The sequence below is a fragment of the Engraulis encrasicolus genome, chromosome 2 (genome assembly GCF_034702125.1).
Source record: "Engraulis encrasicolus isolate BLACKSEA-1 chromosome 2, IST_EnEncr_1.0, whole genome shotgun sequence".
NCBI classification, from domain to species: Eukaryota; Metazoa; Chordata; class Actinopteri; order Clupeiformes; family Engraulidae; genus Engraulis; species Engraulis encrasicolus.
The window spans coordinates 47,538,304-47,558,053 of record NC_085858.1 but is presented as its reverse complement, the minus strand read 5'-3'; the positions used below and the strand labels follow the sequence as shown (position 1 = coordinate 47,558,053).

The 19,750-nt window shown below is 44.6% G+C and overlaps 1 protein-coding gene across 1 annotated transcript in view; it reads right to left on the bottom strand.

The window, feature by feature from the left end:
• The window catches only part of LOC134439867 (ras-related protein Rab-26-like), a 226,413-nt gene that overhangs the window by 87,848 nt on the left and 118,815 nt on the right, over positions 1-19,750 (bottom strand). Inside the window, exon 5 of the mRNA XM_063189775.1 lies at positions 17,696-17,748. Coding sequence (XP_063045845.1) covers positions 17,696-17,748 — 53 coding nt within the window. The remainder of the gene's footprint in view (positions 1-17,695; positions 17,749-19,750) is intronic.

Below are 19,750 nucleotides of genomic sequence, written 5' to 3'. Positions count from 1 at the left end.
GAGAAGAGAGGGATGAGGATGGGGAAAGGGAGGAGGAGTAAGAGAAGAACGAATGAGGCAGATGGGGGGAAAGACAAAGAACCAAGGAGAAGGGAAGAGAGAGAAGGAAATAGGGAGGAAAGAGAATGGGGAAGAGAGAGGATGAAGGGAAGGAGGATCGATGGAGAAGAGAGAAAAGAGGAGGGACGAGAGAGGAGGAAAGAGGAGAGAGGAGTGAAGGAGTAATGAGGGGAAGTGGAGGAAAGAGGAAAGAGGAGAGGATGGAGGTGGTGGTGTGAGGAGTGAGTCACGGGGGCTGTCTGCCTTCCTGTGCTGTTGACTTTTCGTTTACCCACGGCCATTAATCTGCATTAGCAGCAACACACCGGCGTCCATTTTGGACTGCAGACAGTCAATTTATTATGTTCATTTGTGACAAATGTGCAGTGTTCATGTAACCAGGGCCGCTGACAGCTTTGGTTGGGCCCGGGACAAAGACGCATGAAGGGGCCCCAAACCCAATACATAGGCCTACAATGTAATGAGGATCCAATTCTGGGCCCCCTGTCTCCCTGGGCCCGGGACAAGTGACCCCTTTGTGTCCCCCCCCCCGCTTGTCGGCTTCCCTGCACGTAACACTTACCGAGTAGGACCAACTACAAGAGAGTTAAAATTCGACTCTGTAAGAGTGTTAGCACTGCAAAATCTCCTGTGTCAGAGCCCATGGGTTTCTGGGTAAAATCTTGCACACCTGTTGCCGTGGTTGGTGGCTCTGGTGCTTGAGTAGGAAGAGGACGAGCTGGCTGCAATGTGTGTGTGTGTGTGTGTGTGTGTGTGTGTGTGTGTGTGTGTGTGTGTGTGTGTGTGTGTGTGTGTGTGTGTGTGTGTGTGTGTGTGTGTGTGTGTGTGTGTGTGTGTGTGTGTGTGTGTGTGTGTGCGTGCGTGCACGCGTGTATGATTTTTTTTTCATGCACGCTTGTATGATTTTTTTTTTCATTTATCCTTTATTTAGCCAGGATTGTCCCATTGAGACTACAGTCTCTTCTGCCAGGGAATCCTGGTGAAAATGGCAGCATACATATAGTTACAGACATAGACGAACACATAGACAAAAAGGAAAATAAATGTACAAAAAACACATTAAGAAGAATAAGTTTACATAAAACGTATTTTGAGATAAAAAAAAAGTAGCCTATGTGCTGCATAGTCAGAAACAATGATACTCCTCTGTGTATACTGTATTCATTTCCCTCTTAAAAGTCTCTAATGAGGGCAGAGAGTCCATACATAATATCTTCTGCAACTCATTCCATAGATATGGGGCATAAAAAGAAAAGCCTGTTTTCCCTAATTCAGTGCGAGGAGTACAAGACTGTAGTAGTAACTTGTGTGAGGAACGTGTGCCATAAGATAAAGTACAAAAAGTCAATAAATTACAGATATAATAGGGAAGTTTGCCCAACAGTGCCTTTGCAATAAAAAGTAACATATGCAATTTACGCCTTAAATACAAGGTGAGCGGCGAGGGGGAAAAGTTTAGTGGCTGCTCTCGCTATTGGATGTTTCTTACAGGAATTAATGTAGTCTTAGTCTGCCCTCGGTCTCCAGGCCAATGTTTCCCACACCTTTTCATCTTGTGTACCCCTTAAGCCTTTTCGTTGAGCCATAGTATCGCCTACCCCATGTTCTATATCGCTTTCTCCATCCCAATAGACTGCTCCATATATTACGTTTTTCCAAGTACCCCCTACTGGTACACGTACCCCTGGTTGGGAAACACTGCGAGTCTAGGCCACTGTTTTCCACCTCGATTTATCAAGTTCACACTGAGTCAGTTTTGTTGGCTTTGCCACAACAGACCAGACCAGCTGGGAAGGCAAGTCTTGGAGCACAGGACAAGTGGCTGTCTGAAAACAACTGGCAACAAAATAAAGAGTCTAAAACAACCAGTGACCTGTGAAAAATAACAAAAATAAGAATAGCATAAAAAGGGCACGCTGTGGGGCAGCGTGCTAAGCCCCCCACATTTGGGCTTACATTGCCCATGAGGACCGCGGTTCGAGTATGGACAGGGTGATTTCCTCGCCCTGCCCCATCTCTCTCTCCCAAACATTTCCTGTCTACTCTCACAATTTCCTGTAATAATAAAGCCCAAAAAAGTCCCCAAACATACTTAATAATAAAGAATAACAAAAATAACACGCCATTAAGGATTTTTGTGCATGTGTGCTTCATAACAACATGAAGCCGCATTGCTCTGGGTAACTCAATTCAACAAGTCCTCTCCTCTGTTGGGCTATATAGGAGGCTATTTGGACTGTAATATGCTCTTTACTTTGAACTGAGACTCTACAGCACTGTACCCTCTCCTGGGAGCCACAGCTCTCATATTGCCTTTAGCTATGAAGCAAGTGCAGCACAGATGGATAATCCCCCAAAGCTATAGGCTGTACAGTACAGTACATACTGTAGCATTGATGAAATGTACATAGTGTAGTGTGTATACCCCACAGTTTTGTAACAATAGAAAATAATTATTATTTAATAATTATTATTATTGTGTTAAAATCACCAGTATAATGACCACTATAATTATAATTTCCCTGATGATGATGATGATGATGATGATGATGATGATGATGATGATGATGATGATGACGATGATGATGAACAATAGGCTTAATTGTTATCATTCTTAGTAGTAGTGAAATTAGAAGGGGTAGGCTATCAGTATATCAGCAGTGTTGCAGCAGTAGCCATAGTGTTAGTTGTAGGTGCAGTAGTTTGTATTCTGCAGGTTGCTCCGAGTAGAAGAAAATATATTTTTTCATGAACAGCAAGTCAAGTCACTTTTACCCTTTCGACCCTTCATACTTCATCCTTTTGGAAAATACACACTGAAGCCGTTAAAATCCCACATGTGAGAGATCAGCTTGATGTGGGCTTATGCTGTGGTCTACTGTAGGTGCGCTGGCTGCCTTAATTCTCTCCCTCCCCAGCGCTGGAGAGAGGTGCGGGCATCCGTTAAACCTGATCAGGGCTGGACTAGGGGAGAAATAGGGCCCGGGCACTTTTGGATTAAAGGGGCCCCCCTCATAATATTACTGGTGGCGCAAAATTGACTCACCGGTGGGCCCCGCACCCTCGTGGGCCCCTATTTTCAGATATGTAAAAAAAATAAATTAAACATTTTTGGAAAATAGGGGCCCACGAAGGTGGAAGGCCCATCGGGAAATGCCCACTATGCCAGATGGCCAGTCCAGCCCTGAACCTGATGGCTTGATGGGGGGGTGATTTTGGTGCATGTGCAGGCGTAGGCCATTCTGCATCTGTGGAACTGAGAGCTCCATTATTGCTCCACACAGCATGGCCTTAAAGTCTGATTGCTGCTGCTGCTGCTGCAATATGAATTTGTTACTTTATTGCATCGTACTGTACAGGGCTATAGTACCACCCTCTTTTTCTGTACTCCTTGCATTTTCTTTCTGTCTTTCTGTCTGTCTTTCTGTCTTTCTTTCTTTCTTTCTTTCTTTCTTTCTTTCTTTCTTTCTTTCTTTCTTTCTTTCTTTCTTTCTTTCTTTCTTTCTTTCTTTCTTTCTTTCTTTCCATCTCATTTTCTTTCTCTCTCCCTCTCTCTCTCTCTCTCTCTCTCTCTCTCTCTCTCTCTCTCTCTCTCTCTCTCTCTCTCTCTCTCTCTCTCCCCCCCCTCTCTCTCTCTGTTCTATTACTCTCCCACTCTATTACTCTGCCACACATAATTCTCATCTCCCATGATCATTCACTTATTGTAACATAAATAAATAAGACACGTCATCACAATGATGTCTTTCCCAGAAGTTTGCAAAATTGCAGAGATTAGAAAGTTTATATTGCATTGTATCCTATACAATGTTATGCAATGCAATGCAATGCAATGCTTTTATATTATATTATATTATATTATATTATATTATATTATATTATATTATATTATTTGAAGCTTTTTGTGAGACTAAAAAGGAACAAAAAACAAACAATAAACAACAAATAAAAACAAGCTCCTCCTTCTGAATTAGCATTCACTTGCGTCCCAAGATGCCAGACAGATGGCATTGCTTCCCATACAAATGCCAGACTTGACATTTTTACGCACTTGCATTAAGAATATAAAACAGCCCGCAAGGTGAGTTTGTCTCAATATACGAGACTCTTAGCCATAATGTCACAAACAACACTAGAGACTTTGGGACAACTCTAAACACTAAAACAGTGATTGCTGAATACTCTGCAGTGCCCAACAATGGACATGATTTCATTCCCTTCTATGCCTTTCCTCAATACAGCTCCAGTCCATTCAGTCTGACAAAAACAAAAACAAAGACACACACGGTAATGAGGGTCAGTGCATCTTGCGGACATCTCGGATGGGAAACTGCACTCCCACACAGTAATGATGGAGCAAAACAAAAACAAAACAACAACAACAAACATCAAAACAGCAATCCAGCCAATCTCCCCACCACCCTGGGCTTGGTGAATTACACTGCTGCTTGCCAGCCCAGCGGTGGGAGAGAAGTGAGGTGAGGCAGCCGCCAAATGAGCAACTTTGTTGGAGACCAGGTCCTTGTCTATAGTGATGCCAGGCTGTCCTCCAGCATCTCTCTCTGTCTCTCTCACTGTCTCTCTGTCTCTCTCTCTCTCTCTCTCTCTGTCTCCCTCTCTCTCTCTCTCTCTCTCTCTCTCTCTCTCTCTCTGTCTCCCTCTCTCTCTGCCTCTCTCTCTTTCTCTCTCTCTCTCTCTCTCTCTCTCTCTGTAATGAATCTGCAGACCTGTAGCCTCAGGCTCTCTCCTCTGCATCATCTCAAGCACATAGAACACACACATATAGGCTGGATGGCTATGCATCCTTTGCATGATCATCATCAACTTTCAAATCTCGCACTGAGATGTTGGTCGGACCAAGATGATAATGAATAACGTTTCCCAAACGGCGTGGTTAACCCGCCTCCTGCGGTTTGCTACTGGTCGAGGCCAGAAAAGACTGTGCTGAAGTTTAAAGAAACACTATGCAACATTTTCATAGTCATGAAATGGCTTGGTACTCAAGATTTTACTTGACTGACCCGTAATGGGGAAAATTGCCATATTGCCATCACCGCCTAGTGCTCCTGCTCCGAAACAGCACTTGCAGTTTTGCCTGGCGGCGCCGCGCCTTTTGTTGTTGTGCAATTTGTGGCCGCTAGGGGCGTCTAGATTTCTATGCTGTATGAGCGGAGCGAGACCTATTCCTTCGTTTGCTAACTAAGCAGCAGCCAAGGAGGTCTACATAAGGCAGCAGCTTGCTGAAAGCTGGCTACTGGCTAGTTGATTGTAAAATATCACGCTGGCATGCAGTGAAAACAACGAATGGGACTGCAAATAAATCACGAGATAATTGAGATGAAAGGTTTGGACAGGCAAATAAATCGCTTGTGTGAACATTGGAAAAGGGCTTCAAACCGGAGAGAGCCGAACGCCAAAAGATGGGGATTTTATCATTCATTCACTGCACTGGGATGTATGCATTAGCATTCTCAAAACCCACGCCACCTCGTTTAGTTTACAAAGATACACAAATGTATACGAGTTGAAATCTGATGTCGCACATTTTATTTGATGTCAAAGGACACAATCAGTCGAGCGAGGCTAAAAATATATGTTGTTGCCGATCAAGAGGAGACGAAACGTGATCTCTAGTCGGCATATGGATGTCCACTTTCACTTTCAACACCACAGGAGATAAAACCGCGTCTTGTCACCTCGACTTCGAAATCGTTATTATGACAACAAAATAGCCGTTTGTTTCCTCGTTCTTCTAATGTAGGCTACAGGTACTATATAGTTACTGGAAATGTGAAATAAAGACGGGGATATCTGCCGAGAACAAGTGGATCAAATAATATCCATCTGAGGGAAGTGCAAACATGATTGCAGTTGTGTGAAGTGAATTACGAAGCAGCCAACTCATAAGCAAGGGGGGGAATCTCACATATGATAAAGCCCCTTAGAAGTGGAGAGAACTGAATGCAAGGAATCTGGTTAATTACAGAAGACGACGAAATTTAATTCGCACATAATCTCGAAGCCAATGTCTGTCTAATTTAGTTCAATGCACATTTTCGGCAGAACCACTAGAGGCCGCTATAAAGTTGTTTATATCTATGTGTTTATGTCAAAGTTGCATAGGATCGCTTTAAACCAAGCATTTTCCTACCGTAGTCCCAATACAACATCTGCGCTTAAACTACGACACTGCCTTGAACACGCCTCTAACCAGGGCTGTTGGAGATGCTCAAAGTTGATTGCTTCCAGACGAAATGGGTGGTGTTCCCGATTTCTCTGGAGCTCAGAAACTATATTTGTATTGCTCCTGGCCTGACTAGAAGCAAAGTTGAAGGTGTTGTGTCACTAGGAGGGCGTGGCCTGGCTAATGCATCCTCAGACTCTCTTCTCTTTTTAAAAAATGTATTTTTTATGGACTTTTTCGCCTTTATCTAAGATAGGACAGTGGAGAGTGACAGGAAGCGAATGTGGAGAAACTGATGGGTTAGGGATGGCAAATGACCCAGGCCAGATTCGAACCCTGGGTGCAACCCTTGGGCATGCAAGCCCAAATGTGAGGGGCTTAGCGTGCTGTGCCACAGCGCTCCCCCTGACTCTCTTCTTTTTATGTCTGTAACCCAAAATAACCATATAGCACAAACACACAGCCTGGATGGCCAATCACAGCATCTGACAAAACACTCCACTCTGGACTGCCTATAGTGTAGCATATAACAAGCACAGACTAGATGGCCATGACTTGTCAGACTTAAAGTGTCAACTCTTCTCTGAAGGTGGATCATCGCAAGCACATATGGTAACACATACTGTACAGGTTACATTTCCATGAAACTGAATGTCCTAGTTTCTTTGTCGCAGGATATACTATACAGTACGCAATGCATAGTTTTTCACATAAAATAGTTTCCACAACAAACCTTGCAATGCATCCTTAGACTAAAACTAACACAAGTTACAGTAGATTGGCATGGAGCTTTGAAGACAGGACTATAGAAATACTAGTGCTGGTGAAAAGCTGAAAATGCAGAAATATTTCCATAGTGAGCTGCCATTTGTATGGAAACTGCTATATGCCGATGAAATGTATTATTCATTTATTGTATAAGGGCTCTATTTAGACTGCCTCGCTGTCACAGTGAGCAATACATATTTTTGATATATGTAAAATGCATCCCATGGTGCGCAACATTTAGAAAATGCTGAGGTTGCACTCCAATGCGGCCAGGGGAAAAGGAGAGGCTCTTTTTTCCCCTTTCAGAATCCATGACATTCAGATGCCACAACAACAACAACACCAACAACAACAAAACACTCATGGTGCATTTCAGCAGCCTGGAGTGGACAAAGAACATTTGGACAAAATGTTGCAGAGCTGTACTGGTGGGTGAGAACATTTTGCATAAAATCTTTCACTGCATTTAGCCAGCTCTAGTGTGTACAGGACACTAAGCTATTCCTCTTCTCTCCATTCTTGGCCATTTCTCCACATGTACTGTGGCTGGCTCTTGTGTGGACTGGAGAGTGTGGACCGGAGACTACGCTATTCCTATTCTATACAACATTTGGCCATTGTGGATTCTGGGTGAGTTCTTTTGCGGAGGTTGACTGTATTCTTCATTCTATGCCCCACTTCCAAGCTCAAGTTCCCAGACACTGGCAGACTGGAAGACAAAGACAGGTTGCCGACTGAGAAGTGGGTGGATTCATGGGCTGAATTTTTCCAAAGATGAAACGTCTTTCATGTAAGAGACTAGATGTGGCCAGTTGCTACTAAACATGGTGTTTTTATCTTCAGTCCCTTCAGATATATTTAATATCAGGATATTGTCGCTGTCCAGCAAAAACCTTGTATCTCCACAAAAAGATATGTTATATTTGTTCCTCATTCATTATAAAATATTAATTAGTACTGCTTGTCAGTCTCCATGAGAAATGGAGCAGTCATAATACAGATTATATCAAACAAGGCCTTAGACTGCATATTTACTTTGCCATGAGCATTCTGCCACAACTATTAAAATAAATAAATAAAACGTCCTGCAGCAACACCAGCTGTCTTCTCGGCCTCCATGCGCGTAGTCCCCTTGCAGTTTATCGCTGCCTTTGTTTGTCCTCCCCTCCTCCTCCTCCTCCTCCTCCTCCTCCTCCTCTTCCTCACTCTGTCACTGTCAGCATCACTGTCAGTCTGTGACTTGTTTTCATGGTGCTGCTGTGCTGGACTTCTGCTATCTGTACTCGGCAGCCCTATAAACCCAGACCCTTTCTGCCTCTTTCTCAGTCACAGCCTTTCAGTCTAACAGAGATAGAGAGAGAGAAAGAGTCGGTCTTGTTTTTATTTTTGACTAGGAAGCTACCCCCCCTCCCCCAACTCTCACTGCTCTGTTATAGATGAACAACAAAACTGTACTGAACAACAATATACCCAAAACACAACACTTTTAGATTAGCCTGTCAGCATCTTGCATGGATTGCTACCTTAGGCTCAATTGATGCAATGCCATGCAATGTTAGAGAGAGAGAGAGAAAGAGAGAGAGAGAGAGAGAGAGAGAGAGAGAGAGAGAGAGAGAGAGAGAGAGAGAGAGAGAGAGAGAGAGAGAGAGAGAGAGAGACAGAGAGACAGAGAGAATCAGACATATTGGTGAAAAAACGACTGTGCTACACTGTTCTAAAATCTTTACTGTAATCTGATCTGCGCCCATAACCTGGTCCATCTCAACCCCACAGCATATGCAACATCTCATACTGTAGTTGAGACCACAGATGAAAACCAGGCCGGGGGACATGCGGGAAAAAGGGGACAGGTGTCCCTGGCCCAGGGAGATAGGGGGCCCAGAATTGGGTCCTCACCAGTACATTGTATGTATTGGGCTGGGGGGCCGTTTCAGATGATTTTGTCTTGGGCCCGGCCAAAGCTGTCAGCGGCCCTGACTATCAGTACCAGGGTATGAGATTTCTTTTTACTAGTACTCATCTCCGTCTGACTTCTATTACGTTAGACAGCCAATGTTATGAGCAGGTACTAAGTGACTAACCGCATGTGGTGGAGAGAGATAAGTGTTCTGTGTTGCCGCGAGTTATTATGGCTTCATGATTAAGCCTTTGCAAATCATGACTGCATTCATGATGATGAAATTCGTGTCAAGTACGAGAATGGCACTTTTAAGGGCCGTTTACTGCAATTGATCCCCTGCAGCTGCCTGGATCAATTCAAATCGTTGGTAAAAAAACAAATGGTTGCAAAAGAATTCTCAGTGGTGTAGTGGTGATGGATTGTACTAGTCAAAAGAAGGAAGGAGTGAGTGAAGCTGGTTATGACAGATATGTTGGTGACTTTAAGGGCAGAGGCTCAGAGCGAATTAACGCACAGGTAAGATATGGCTTCAGCCTAGGGCCCCCTCCTACCAGCGGGCCCCTGATTAGCCAAAAGTTAACAATTGTAGCATTGTGATGAGATGCAATATTGAAAGCTTCATCTGTCATTTTGAGTACAGCTTATGTACATGTTATCCTTAATTCCTAGGTCGTAATTATGACACAGTCTATGTAAATTTGTCGCGACATTTGCATTCCAGGGGACCCACAGCAACTTATAGCTTAGGGGCCCCAGTCCATCTAATCCGGGGGGCCCCACAGCAACCGATAGTTTAGGGGCCCCAGTCCATCTTAATCCGGCCTGGCCTGAGAGGCTCTCAAACGTTCAATGTCGGGGACACAAAATGTGATAGAAATTGATATGGGACAATATTATATGGGGGAAAACAGATTGTGATCATGTTTTTGCTATATCCCTCTGGCCTGCCTGCCTGCTGTGTGTGTATCTTTGGAGGCCAGACATGGCTCGCCGCCACAGCTACTGATATTACAATGTTCACTTCCACTCAACCCACAGCTAAATTGCATTCCGACAGATTGAAACTGTATTGACGTGTGTGTGTGTGTAGGTGTGTTTGTGCGTGTGTGTGTGTGCGTGTGTGTTTGTGTGTGTGTGTGTGTGTGTGTGTGTGTGTGTAGGTGTGTGTGTGTGTGTGTGTGTGTGTGTGTGTGTGTGTGTGTGTGTGTGTGTGTGTGTGTGTGTTGTGCGACTACGTGCTCTCACAACACACACATCTCATCATTGCATCAGTTTGATATCAGTCTTGTGCTGAAGCATGGGCATCAATTCTCTGACCCCAGTGAAGCCTGCTGCAGGTGTACAATATTACAGTGCCTTGAAAGCGGCGTGCTGGCTGACATTTTCAACCACTGTAATTACATCTAATACATGCACGCAGCTTGTTCCCATTCTGTAATATTAGGACCTGTCAAACACAACAGCATGTCTTGTCTTGGCACAGCTATTACGGCCGCCTTTCCTTTGTCTGTCTTGACACGGTTTCCATGACAGTGGAGGGGCCCGAAATATTATCAAATGCCTGTCATGTCACGACTTATTCTCAGTGAACACAGGTCCGTCTGCTGTGCTGTGCTGCACAGCGATACAATACAAGACAATACACCCTGTAAAAACAAAGGAGGTACGCACTTTGGGCTTCTAAATTAACAATTCGGTGCAACCAGAGCAGGACTAAATACTAAATGCAAAGGGGAAAGAATCTGCGTCTTCATCAGAGTCTCTAATGAAGACGCATGTCGAAACGTTAGTCTTACTGCAAAATAACAGAAAATAGACATCCGTGTGGCACCAGATTCTTTCCCCTTTGCACAGAATACAACCTGTATTAGTATAGCGCAATAATATCACAACTAAAGTTTTCTCAAAGCGCTTTCAAAATACACACACACATACACTTTCCCACATTCACACACCAGGTCTGGAGGCTGCCGCACGGTGCCAATTGCCTGGGGTTCGTGTAAGAAGGTGCATACATAACATAAGCAGGCGCACAAATAAAGTGAACATGACAAGCTTTCTCTTTCAAGTATTTTCTCAGAACTATCCAGGTTTATACCACGGCAGTCTGGAATCTCCCATTGTGACGCGCTAAATTGGGTGTTGATTAACTGTCTATAGATGCACACCTGAAGTAGTCCCACTATTAGGTCACTTTTCTGACCGCATAACTCCAGTGTATCAATGCGCCAAGGCACGCACGTTCATAAATTACACACAAAAAAGTTGCAAGCATTACGCGCTGAATTGACACATCTCGCATCGCGCGTCTGGAAACACCAGTAATGTATAGTGAATCTGGAGCAAATCTTAGTAGTCCTAGGCCTAATCAAATTTCAAACATGTTTATTTCTCCCAACTGACCATCACTCTGTCAACTTTGTGATAGAGAGAGAGAGAGAGAGAGAGAGAGAGAGAGAGAGAGAGAGAGAGAGAGAGAGAGAGATTCAGATTCCCTGCGCAAAGGGACGCCCGTTTCACGTGGGCGTTTCTTCCCCACGAGAGGAGATGTTTCCTGTGGTTGTAGCGTTTATCAGTTGAGAGAGTAGCGTAACTTGTGAAAAGTATGGGATATTTTCGGATCAATAGGCCTAACTATGGGAACGCAGTGGAAAGTAAATCAAGGGGAGTTTCCTATGGGAGGAGAGCAGATTGACGAGGTGCCTGTTTTGATAAAGTTAATGGCGAGGCGAGGCATTTAGAATGTCGCCAAGATGCGCGGGGTATTTTTTTAATCTATTGAGATCTGTACATTTGTAGGAATCATGCCAACTGTAGCATAGGCTAATCTAGTGGGCAAGTCAGACGCGCCCATATATCGGATTGAGGCAACTGACTTGACAACCAAATGCGATAGAATTAACGACTGGCTCTTGACTTGACAACCGAATGCGATAGAACTAACAACGGTGTCTTGGCCATAACAACCTTCAAATTAGAATTAGCAACGGCAGTTCGCCAGAAAGTTATGAAAAGAAGCTTCTTGTGGCGGAAGGAAGTAGTTCTACAGAAAACCTTTATTTTAGCTATTAAAGCATCGAAATAATGCCTTAAATAAATTTCAGACAGCGTGGTAACCGTGGTATAAGCGGGATAATTGACTTAACGGTGTGCGTATAACAGAAAAAATAATGCACACCGAGGTGTAACGGCCACTCCGCTTTGCGTCGTGGCCGCATCACCACCTAGGTGTGCATTATTTTTCCTGTTATACGCACACCGTGTCGTCAATTATCCCTTACATAACCCATGTGCCGTACCCCTTAGGTTCGTTTCATGGCATTGTGTCATTTAGCATGTCTCATATATAGCATATCTCTAACACTTTACAAAAACGTCCTATTCACAGCTTTATAAACAGTTTATAAATAATGAGCTAATCATCAACAAAATGTTTACAGATGTTTATAAATGGGCAAGAAATTCTATGCTAACACAGCAGACACAGCGCAGTCGCAGCGGTCCTGGAAGTTCCAATTGCTTCCAATGATAAACACCTAGCCGCCTAGCATTTTGGAATCCCTGGCTGCGTACGCATTCGTTTGTATATCAACAGCCGGAACCCATGTATACCTTCTGGCTGATTCTGTGTTTTGCACTAGAATTGTAATTGGATAAAGTGGCCACATGCTTGTGTCTGTAACCCTTGTGTGTTGCCGTGATTGTCAAAGCTCATGTCATGCTGTGGTGATCCAAGCCATACAGTGTTACTGTACCATGATGTCTGGAATCTATAAACTGAAAGGCAACACACTGAAGTGTCCACCATGCTCAGAGCTAACATGACAAATAAGTGATGTTGAGAGCATTGTATATCATCACCGGGTTAATGTTGCCATCTGAAGTAGGGGTCGACCGATACAGGTTTTTTAATGGCCGTTGCGATACCGATTTTTTTTTCAACACCCTTGGCCGATACCCGATTTCCGGTGCCCGATATGGGTAAAAAAAAAGGTCTCAAGTTAAAAATGAACATTTATTTAACATTATCAAATTGAGGTAGAACATGTAACATTTAAACACCCACTCTAACAATCAAGTAATGTCTAAATATCAACCATTACACAAATAAAGTGTCTTGGTGCTTTTAAAAACACGAATAACATAAAATAATAATAAATATTGCGTAACGGCAAAAATCACACGTGTATCGGCCGATACCGATACACTTAAAATACCCAAATGTCGGCTGATATATCGATCTATCCTTAATCTGAAGATTATTATTATTATGAGAATGCGCCTCTGTTTACGCTATGTTGTGAAAAAACGGTCAGGGAGGAATTTCTCTCTCCCATCCCACACAAACGCCTACAGTACCAGCACCAGCACACATGCACACACAGCGGACATGAATCTGCTTGTCAGCAAGCAAGGCCGGATTAAGATGACCCGGGGCCCCTTGGCTACAGGTTGCTGTGGGGCCCCCCCCGGAAGGCAAATTTCGAGATAAATGTACATAGATGGTGGCATATTTTCGAGTTGGAAATTAAAAATGACATTTTTACCAACCGTACTCAACACACAATATGACGTTTTCAATATTGCATCTTGACACAATTCTGCAATTTTTGACTGTTGGCCCATCTGCCAGGGGGCCCCTAGGCTGCAGCCATATCTAGCCTGTGCATTAATCCGGCTCTGTCAGCACTTGTGTCCCATAGCCGAAAGGTGTGGAGGAGATGTACTGTACGTGAAAACATGAACTCACAAAACCCTGTGGTGTATTATTAATGTAGCTGTTATATGTGAATGGACAGTAAATGCCAATGGCTAGCACTAAAAAGACCTGCAACAGCTGCAATGGGCTAATAAGGGCATTGTAGTTTTCAGAGTGAGGAGTCTGCACACTTAGAATCCTTTTTGTTGTGTTTTATTTTTTCATGGCAGGATAACGTTTCGACCTCAACAGTCTTCTTCAGATTATCTCGAAGTGTGCGGACTCCTCACTCTGAAAACTACAGTTGACCTTCGTCCTGCACCTTTCCCTGGGATGTGCACAATCCTCTCCTTCAACTAATAAGGGCATTGCCCATATAGCATGTCCCAGAAAAAGCTCGTTCCATTCTCTCTGGTGCGGTTATCTGGACAATAACATTGACCTAAGGCTATATTTGACAATGCTTGCTTTCATGTGCACTGTGTGACCCTCTATGGATGCCATACATTTCCCAGCATCCCCAACCGCCTCAGTTTTTCTCTCCAGTGTCTTGTGTGGGCAGGGAAGCTGACAGAGGGTGGTGCAAAGGGGTCAGCTGTCCCGGGCCCAGGAGGAGGGGAACACAGAAATGGCTGCTCATTACACTGTATGTATGGGGGTGGGGGGGTGGGGGGTGGGGCTTTCAGATAACTTTATCCTGGGCCTGGCCAAAGCTGTCACTGGCCCTGTGTGTGTGGGACCAAAGTGCAGGCCTGGGGGTCGATAAACAGAGAGGCCTGCATTCGCGCAGTATTATTATTTCTTTTCTTGTTAAGCACAAGTGTTGGGGCCGGCCAAGGGGAAGATGAATGGGGGCAGCCCAGCACTGACAGTCTATTAGGCTGCTCGCCGCCCTGTGTTGGTGTGGTGTGTCACATATGACATATTTTTGGTATGTGTGTGTACATACTGTATGTGCTGTGTGCTTTAAGTGTGTGTGTCATTATACTGTATGTGTAGGCATAAATAGTTTGTGTGTGTATGTGTGTGTTTGTGTGTGTGTGGGGGGGGGTGGCATCCCCTATGGCTTCACGACAGAATTTCACCTGATTTGGCGTCTGTGATGTCGAATAGAGGCAGTCGTAATGAAGATATTCTCTTCACAGTGCCAGAGAAATGAGAAATGAGCTGTTCTTCTCGCATCAGCAAACGCTTAATACAGATTAGCCACGTCTCACAAGGTGTTATTGTATTGTGTGTGTGTGTGTGTGTGTGTGTGTGTGTGTGTGTGTGTGTGTGTGTGTGTGTGTGTGTGTGTGTGTGTGTGTGTGTGTGTGTGTGTGTGTGTGTGTGTGTGTGTTTGAGAGAGAGAGAGAGAGAGAGAGAGAGAGAGATTAATTCTGGGTCTGCCCCCTGTCCCCTATCCCCATCTCCCTGTCTCTGTCTCTGTCTCTGTCTCCATCTCTCTCCCACAGAGTATTCCTCAAAACTACCCCAGGGACACAGAGCGACAGGGGCCTTCACATCCCCCTGGCTGCCACATACCACTCACTTCCACCAAAGAGCTCTGATAAAAGGACACACATGTCATGTCACATGTCACCAGGGGTGAAAGTGGTTTTCATGTCTTAAGGGCCGTACACACACGTCGCTACTAGTTACTCGCTCAGCGAATGAAGTCAATAGAATGTCCCATCTGCCAGGGAATAGAATGTCGATGTGTTCCAGCGAGACGAGCAGGCGAGTACTGTACAAGCGATGCGATGTTTGCGGGTCCCGAGTTGAAAATATTTTAACTTCGAGCGAGGCGAGTAAGCGAGTAACCAATTGGAATGCAGAGTTCGGCACTGCTCGCCTGTTCAATGGCAGTTAAAGTAGCGGGAACTTTCAGCGAACGTTCCATGAAAGAGTGGCGAGTAGGCGAGCAAGCGAGAAGCTAGTAATGTGTGTGTACGCCGCTTTACCGGTGCTATCCTCTCTCCCCCTCACACACACAAACAAACAATAAACAAACAAAATAAACACGCAAACAAAATATGTGCACTACAGATCTATTTCATTGCATGACTGTTTCGGGTGTCTATTCATAGGACACTTGTCTGAAATGGCATTGTGTGGTTGTATGTGTTTTCTACTTAAATAGTAGACCTTACGTTTTGTCAAATGTGTGCTTTTGGCCTAACCTGGTTCTCACGCGATGGTTGTTACCAACCATCGGGCGTTGGTGTGTTCAAAACAGCTCGAACCTGATTGGAGAATTCAGGTGGTTTTTTTTTAATCACGTACTGCTGCAACTACTGACTTGTATGTACCCCGCCCCGTGATCCCGCACCGCGATTCTGATTGGACAGGCTGTGCAATATCTGATTCCTTCGGGCTCGTCTAAGATTTCCAGACCCAAGTGCGAGCTCATGAAGTTTAACGAAGATGCACGAAGAAAAAAGGCTCTGCGTGAGAGCCAGGCTACTTTTGGCCTGCATTATCCCTATTCTCTTACCAGTACTGTGCACCAGCTGTAAATTTTATACCGGTGCTGCTACGTACCTGTGCGCACCGGTCCACTTTCACCCCTGCATGTCACCATGCAGGAATAATATCAGCCCATAGCCCAAACTCCTCTGTGAAGCCAAGCTGGTCCATGGAGATCCAGCTTTCGGAGACCAAGGGCTTCTTTTACAGACATGACAGCAGTATCACAGAAGTGCTCTTGAACACCGCACTCAAAGCTACCTAGCTTGGATCTTGGCTAGCAATTTGTCAATCAAGCATATCTATTGCCTTAAGCTAGCAGACGCTAGACTACGTTGGGAGATATTATATCCCTTTACTCTGGCTTTAGATCTGTAAACAACTTTAATTGAAAGTGTTTTGCACTTGTTGTGTGAAAAAACACCTGTGATCAGCATTGCGATTTAATTACGGGGAACTTTAAAAAATAAATAAATGCAAAGTCCTTTTGGTCGCAGATGATGTACGATTTCTGATTACAGATGCAACAGATTCCTTTGAACGGTAAGATGAATTATTCATTAACACCGCTGAACAGTGCTGGACTGGCCATCTGGCACACCGGGCATTTCCCGGTGGGCCCTTCATCCTCGTGGGCCCCTTTTGTCAGAAAAGTAAAAAAAAAAAAAAACATTTTTTTTAATATATACATTTCTGAAAATAGGGGACCACGAGGGTGCAGGGCCCACCAGTGAGTCAGTGCTGCGCCGCTAATTATGAGGGGGCCCCTTTAAGCCAAAAGTGCCCAGGTCCTATTTCCCCCCCAGTCCAGCCCTGCCGCTAAAGGAGGTACCTTAGTCACTGCTGCTAGAGCAGACTTGAGTGCCTTGGTGGCGTGCTTTTTAAGATGCAGTGTAAGAAGCCCACCAGCCCCGAGCTACGGTGCTGCAGTGACAGCCCCATTCAGACGATGCCACAAAGTAGTCGAATGATGAACAGGACACACACACACACACACACACACACACACACACACACACACACACACACACACACACACACACACACACACACACACACACACACACACACACACACACACACACACACACACACACACACACACACTTTACAGCCACAAACTTGACAGGCGCTACCTTAATAAATTGGGCTATTGTCGAAATGTTCATTTCTTCGTCTAATTTAATCTACAAAGTGAAACTCACAAAGTGCAATATCTCAAGGCTTTTGGTTTTCATCTCTGTGATATATTATTTACATTATTAGCATATCCTTACTTATTAATATATGGCCTCACATTTTTGTCATCAGAGATTTCAGAGACACGCACACACACACACACACACACACATACACACACACACACGCACGCACACACACGCACACACACACACACACACACGCAAGCACACACGCAAGCACACAAACGCACACACCAATGCTCTCTCTCTCTCTCTCTCTCTCTCTCTCTCTCTCTCTCTCTCTCTCTCTCTCTATCTCTCTCTCTCCACTTCAAGCTCCATTCCCTATCCCAGCAGCTTTCTCGGCCTCTCAATGTATGTACTAGAAGAGCTACTACAAATGGAGGAATAAATGGAGGGGTAAACAAGTAAACAAAAAGAGTTTGTCCTCTTACCTGGATGTTGGTGAAGGATGCCTTGTTGGTGACGTCATATAAAAGCAGCAGGGCTGAAGGAGGGGACAGACATAGAAACAGAGTATTAGAAACATTGGGTCAGCTGTATGTTTTTTTTTTCCATGTCCCATTGTCAATGTCACACAGCACTCCACAGCACACAAGTGAACACTGGACACAACAAAATTGCCTTTATGCCTTAACCGTGCAAGGAGGCATCCCCGAATGGCGCGCCAAGGGAGCAGTGCAGTGGGACGGTACCATGCTCAGGGTACCTCAGTCATTTGAGGAGGATGGGGGAGAACAATGGTTAATTACTCCCCTCATCAACTTGGCGGGTCGGGAGTCGAACCGGCAACCAGAAAATACATTTTCTATTTCCCCCATTTCCCCCACTCTTGTTCCTTCTGTCCCCCACCAAGGCAGTCCATTTTTTCCTCGTCTCTGGCCAAGTGGGTACGGAGTTGGACGGTATCTATCACAGGGTTGCAGGTTCAAACCCCACTCTAACCAATCCCCTCCTCCCTCCATCGATGGCTGAAGTGCCCTTGGGCAAGGCATATACCCACACTGCTTCAGGGCTGTAACTAATACCCTGTAATGTCTGTAAGTCACTTTGGATAAAAGCATCAGCTAGGAGTAATTTCATGTAATGAGTGCGTTTACATGCAGTTCAGTATCCCGAATATGAGGCTTATCCCGGTTATGATCATATTCGGGATAAGGTGTTTATATGCGCACAGAACGTTATATCCCAGTCTACATTCTTGGCCGTTATAGAATTCTCTTCAAATGCGTGTAGCCTGGATACCAGCAACAGCGTTCCATGGGAAGCCCCTGTATTCGGGATAAGGTGTATACATGCGTCAGTATCCCGGCTTCTTTCGGAAAACTCCACCTAGCATATCCCGATTTCTCAGTATCCCGAATAAGGGCTTATTCGGGATACTGAAGTGTTTATATGCGCAAACGCAAATTCGGGATACTTAATATCCCGATCATATTCGGGATACTGAACTGCATGTACACGCACTCAGTGTAATGTCCAATTACACATGATGGAAAAAGAGCAAAAAAAGTACCAGAAAGATCCTCTATTAAAGAATGATATTTTCAAAGTCCAGGGTCAGAGTAAGAAAAAGAATAGTGTAGCCATGTGCCTGTACTGAACACACATTTAGAACATCAGCCTGTGAATACGCTACTGTTTGTGTTTGGTATAAGTCCACTATTTTGGACTGAGTCGACCTATTCATTGTTCAGATCCATGTATGTTCTAATATACAAATGTTTTGTCGTGTCCATTGCATTGCCATCTGACACATGCTCAGATTTTTTCCCCCTGATATACACATTCTGCCTCTGACTGTCTTGCACATTTCATCCCTATAGTTCATTAATGTCTTAAAGTGAAAGCAAAGTGAAAGCCCACCTGGGAAACTCCATCTCCCATTGTCATTGTGACACAGCACTCCACGGCACACAAGTGTTCACTGCACACTGCACACAACAAAATTGCATTTTATGCCTCACCCGTGCAAGGGGGCAGCCCCAAATGGTGCCCCAAGGGAGCAGTGCGGTGGGACGGTCCCATGCTCAGGGTACCTCAGTCATGGTGGAGGATGGGGGAGAGCACATATAATTACTCCCCCCACCAACCTGGCATGTCTGGGGTCAAACTGGCAACCTTTGGGCTACAAGTCTGACGCCTTAACCGCTTACCCATGACTGCCCGTTCAGATCCATGTATGTTCTAATATACAAATGTTTTGTGTATATGTTTTGTATATATTCATGCTCAGATGTGTTCCCCCTGATATACACATTCAGTAACACATTTACATTGTATGTATTAGTGCCAATAGATGTGACACTAAAATTAAGTGTTACCACACATTCTGCTTCTGACTGTCTTACACATTGTATCACCAAAAACGAAGGAAAAGGGAAAAAGGGGAAAGGAGAGACTTGCAGAGCCATTATCCTGGCAGCCTTGCATCTGCTGTTAGACACAAGATGCATCGCTGCCCTTTCTGTAAACCTCCAAGCATCGTT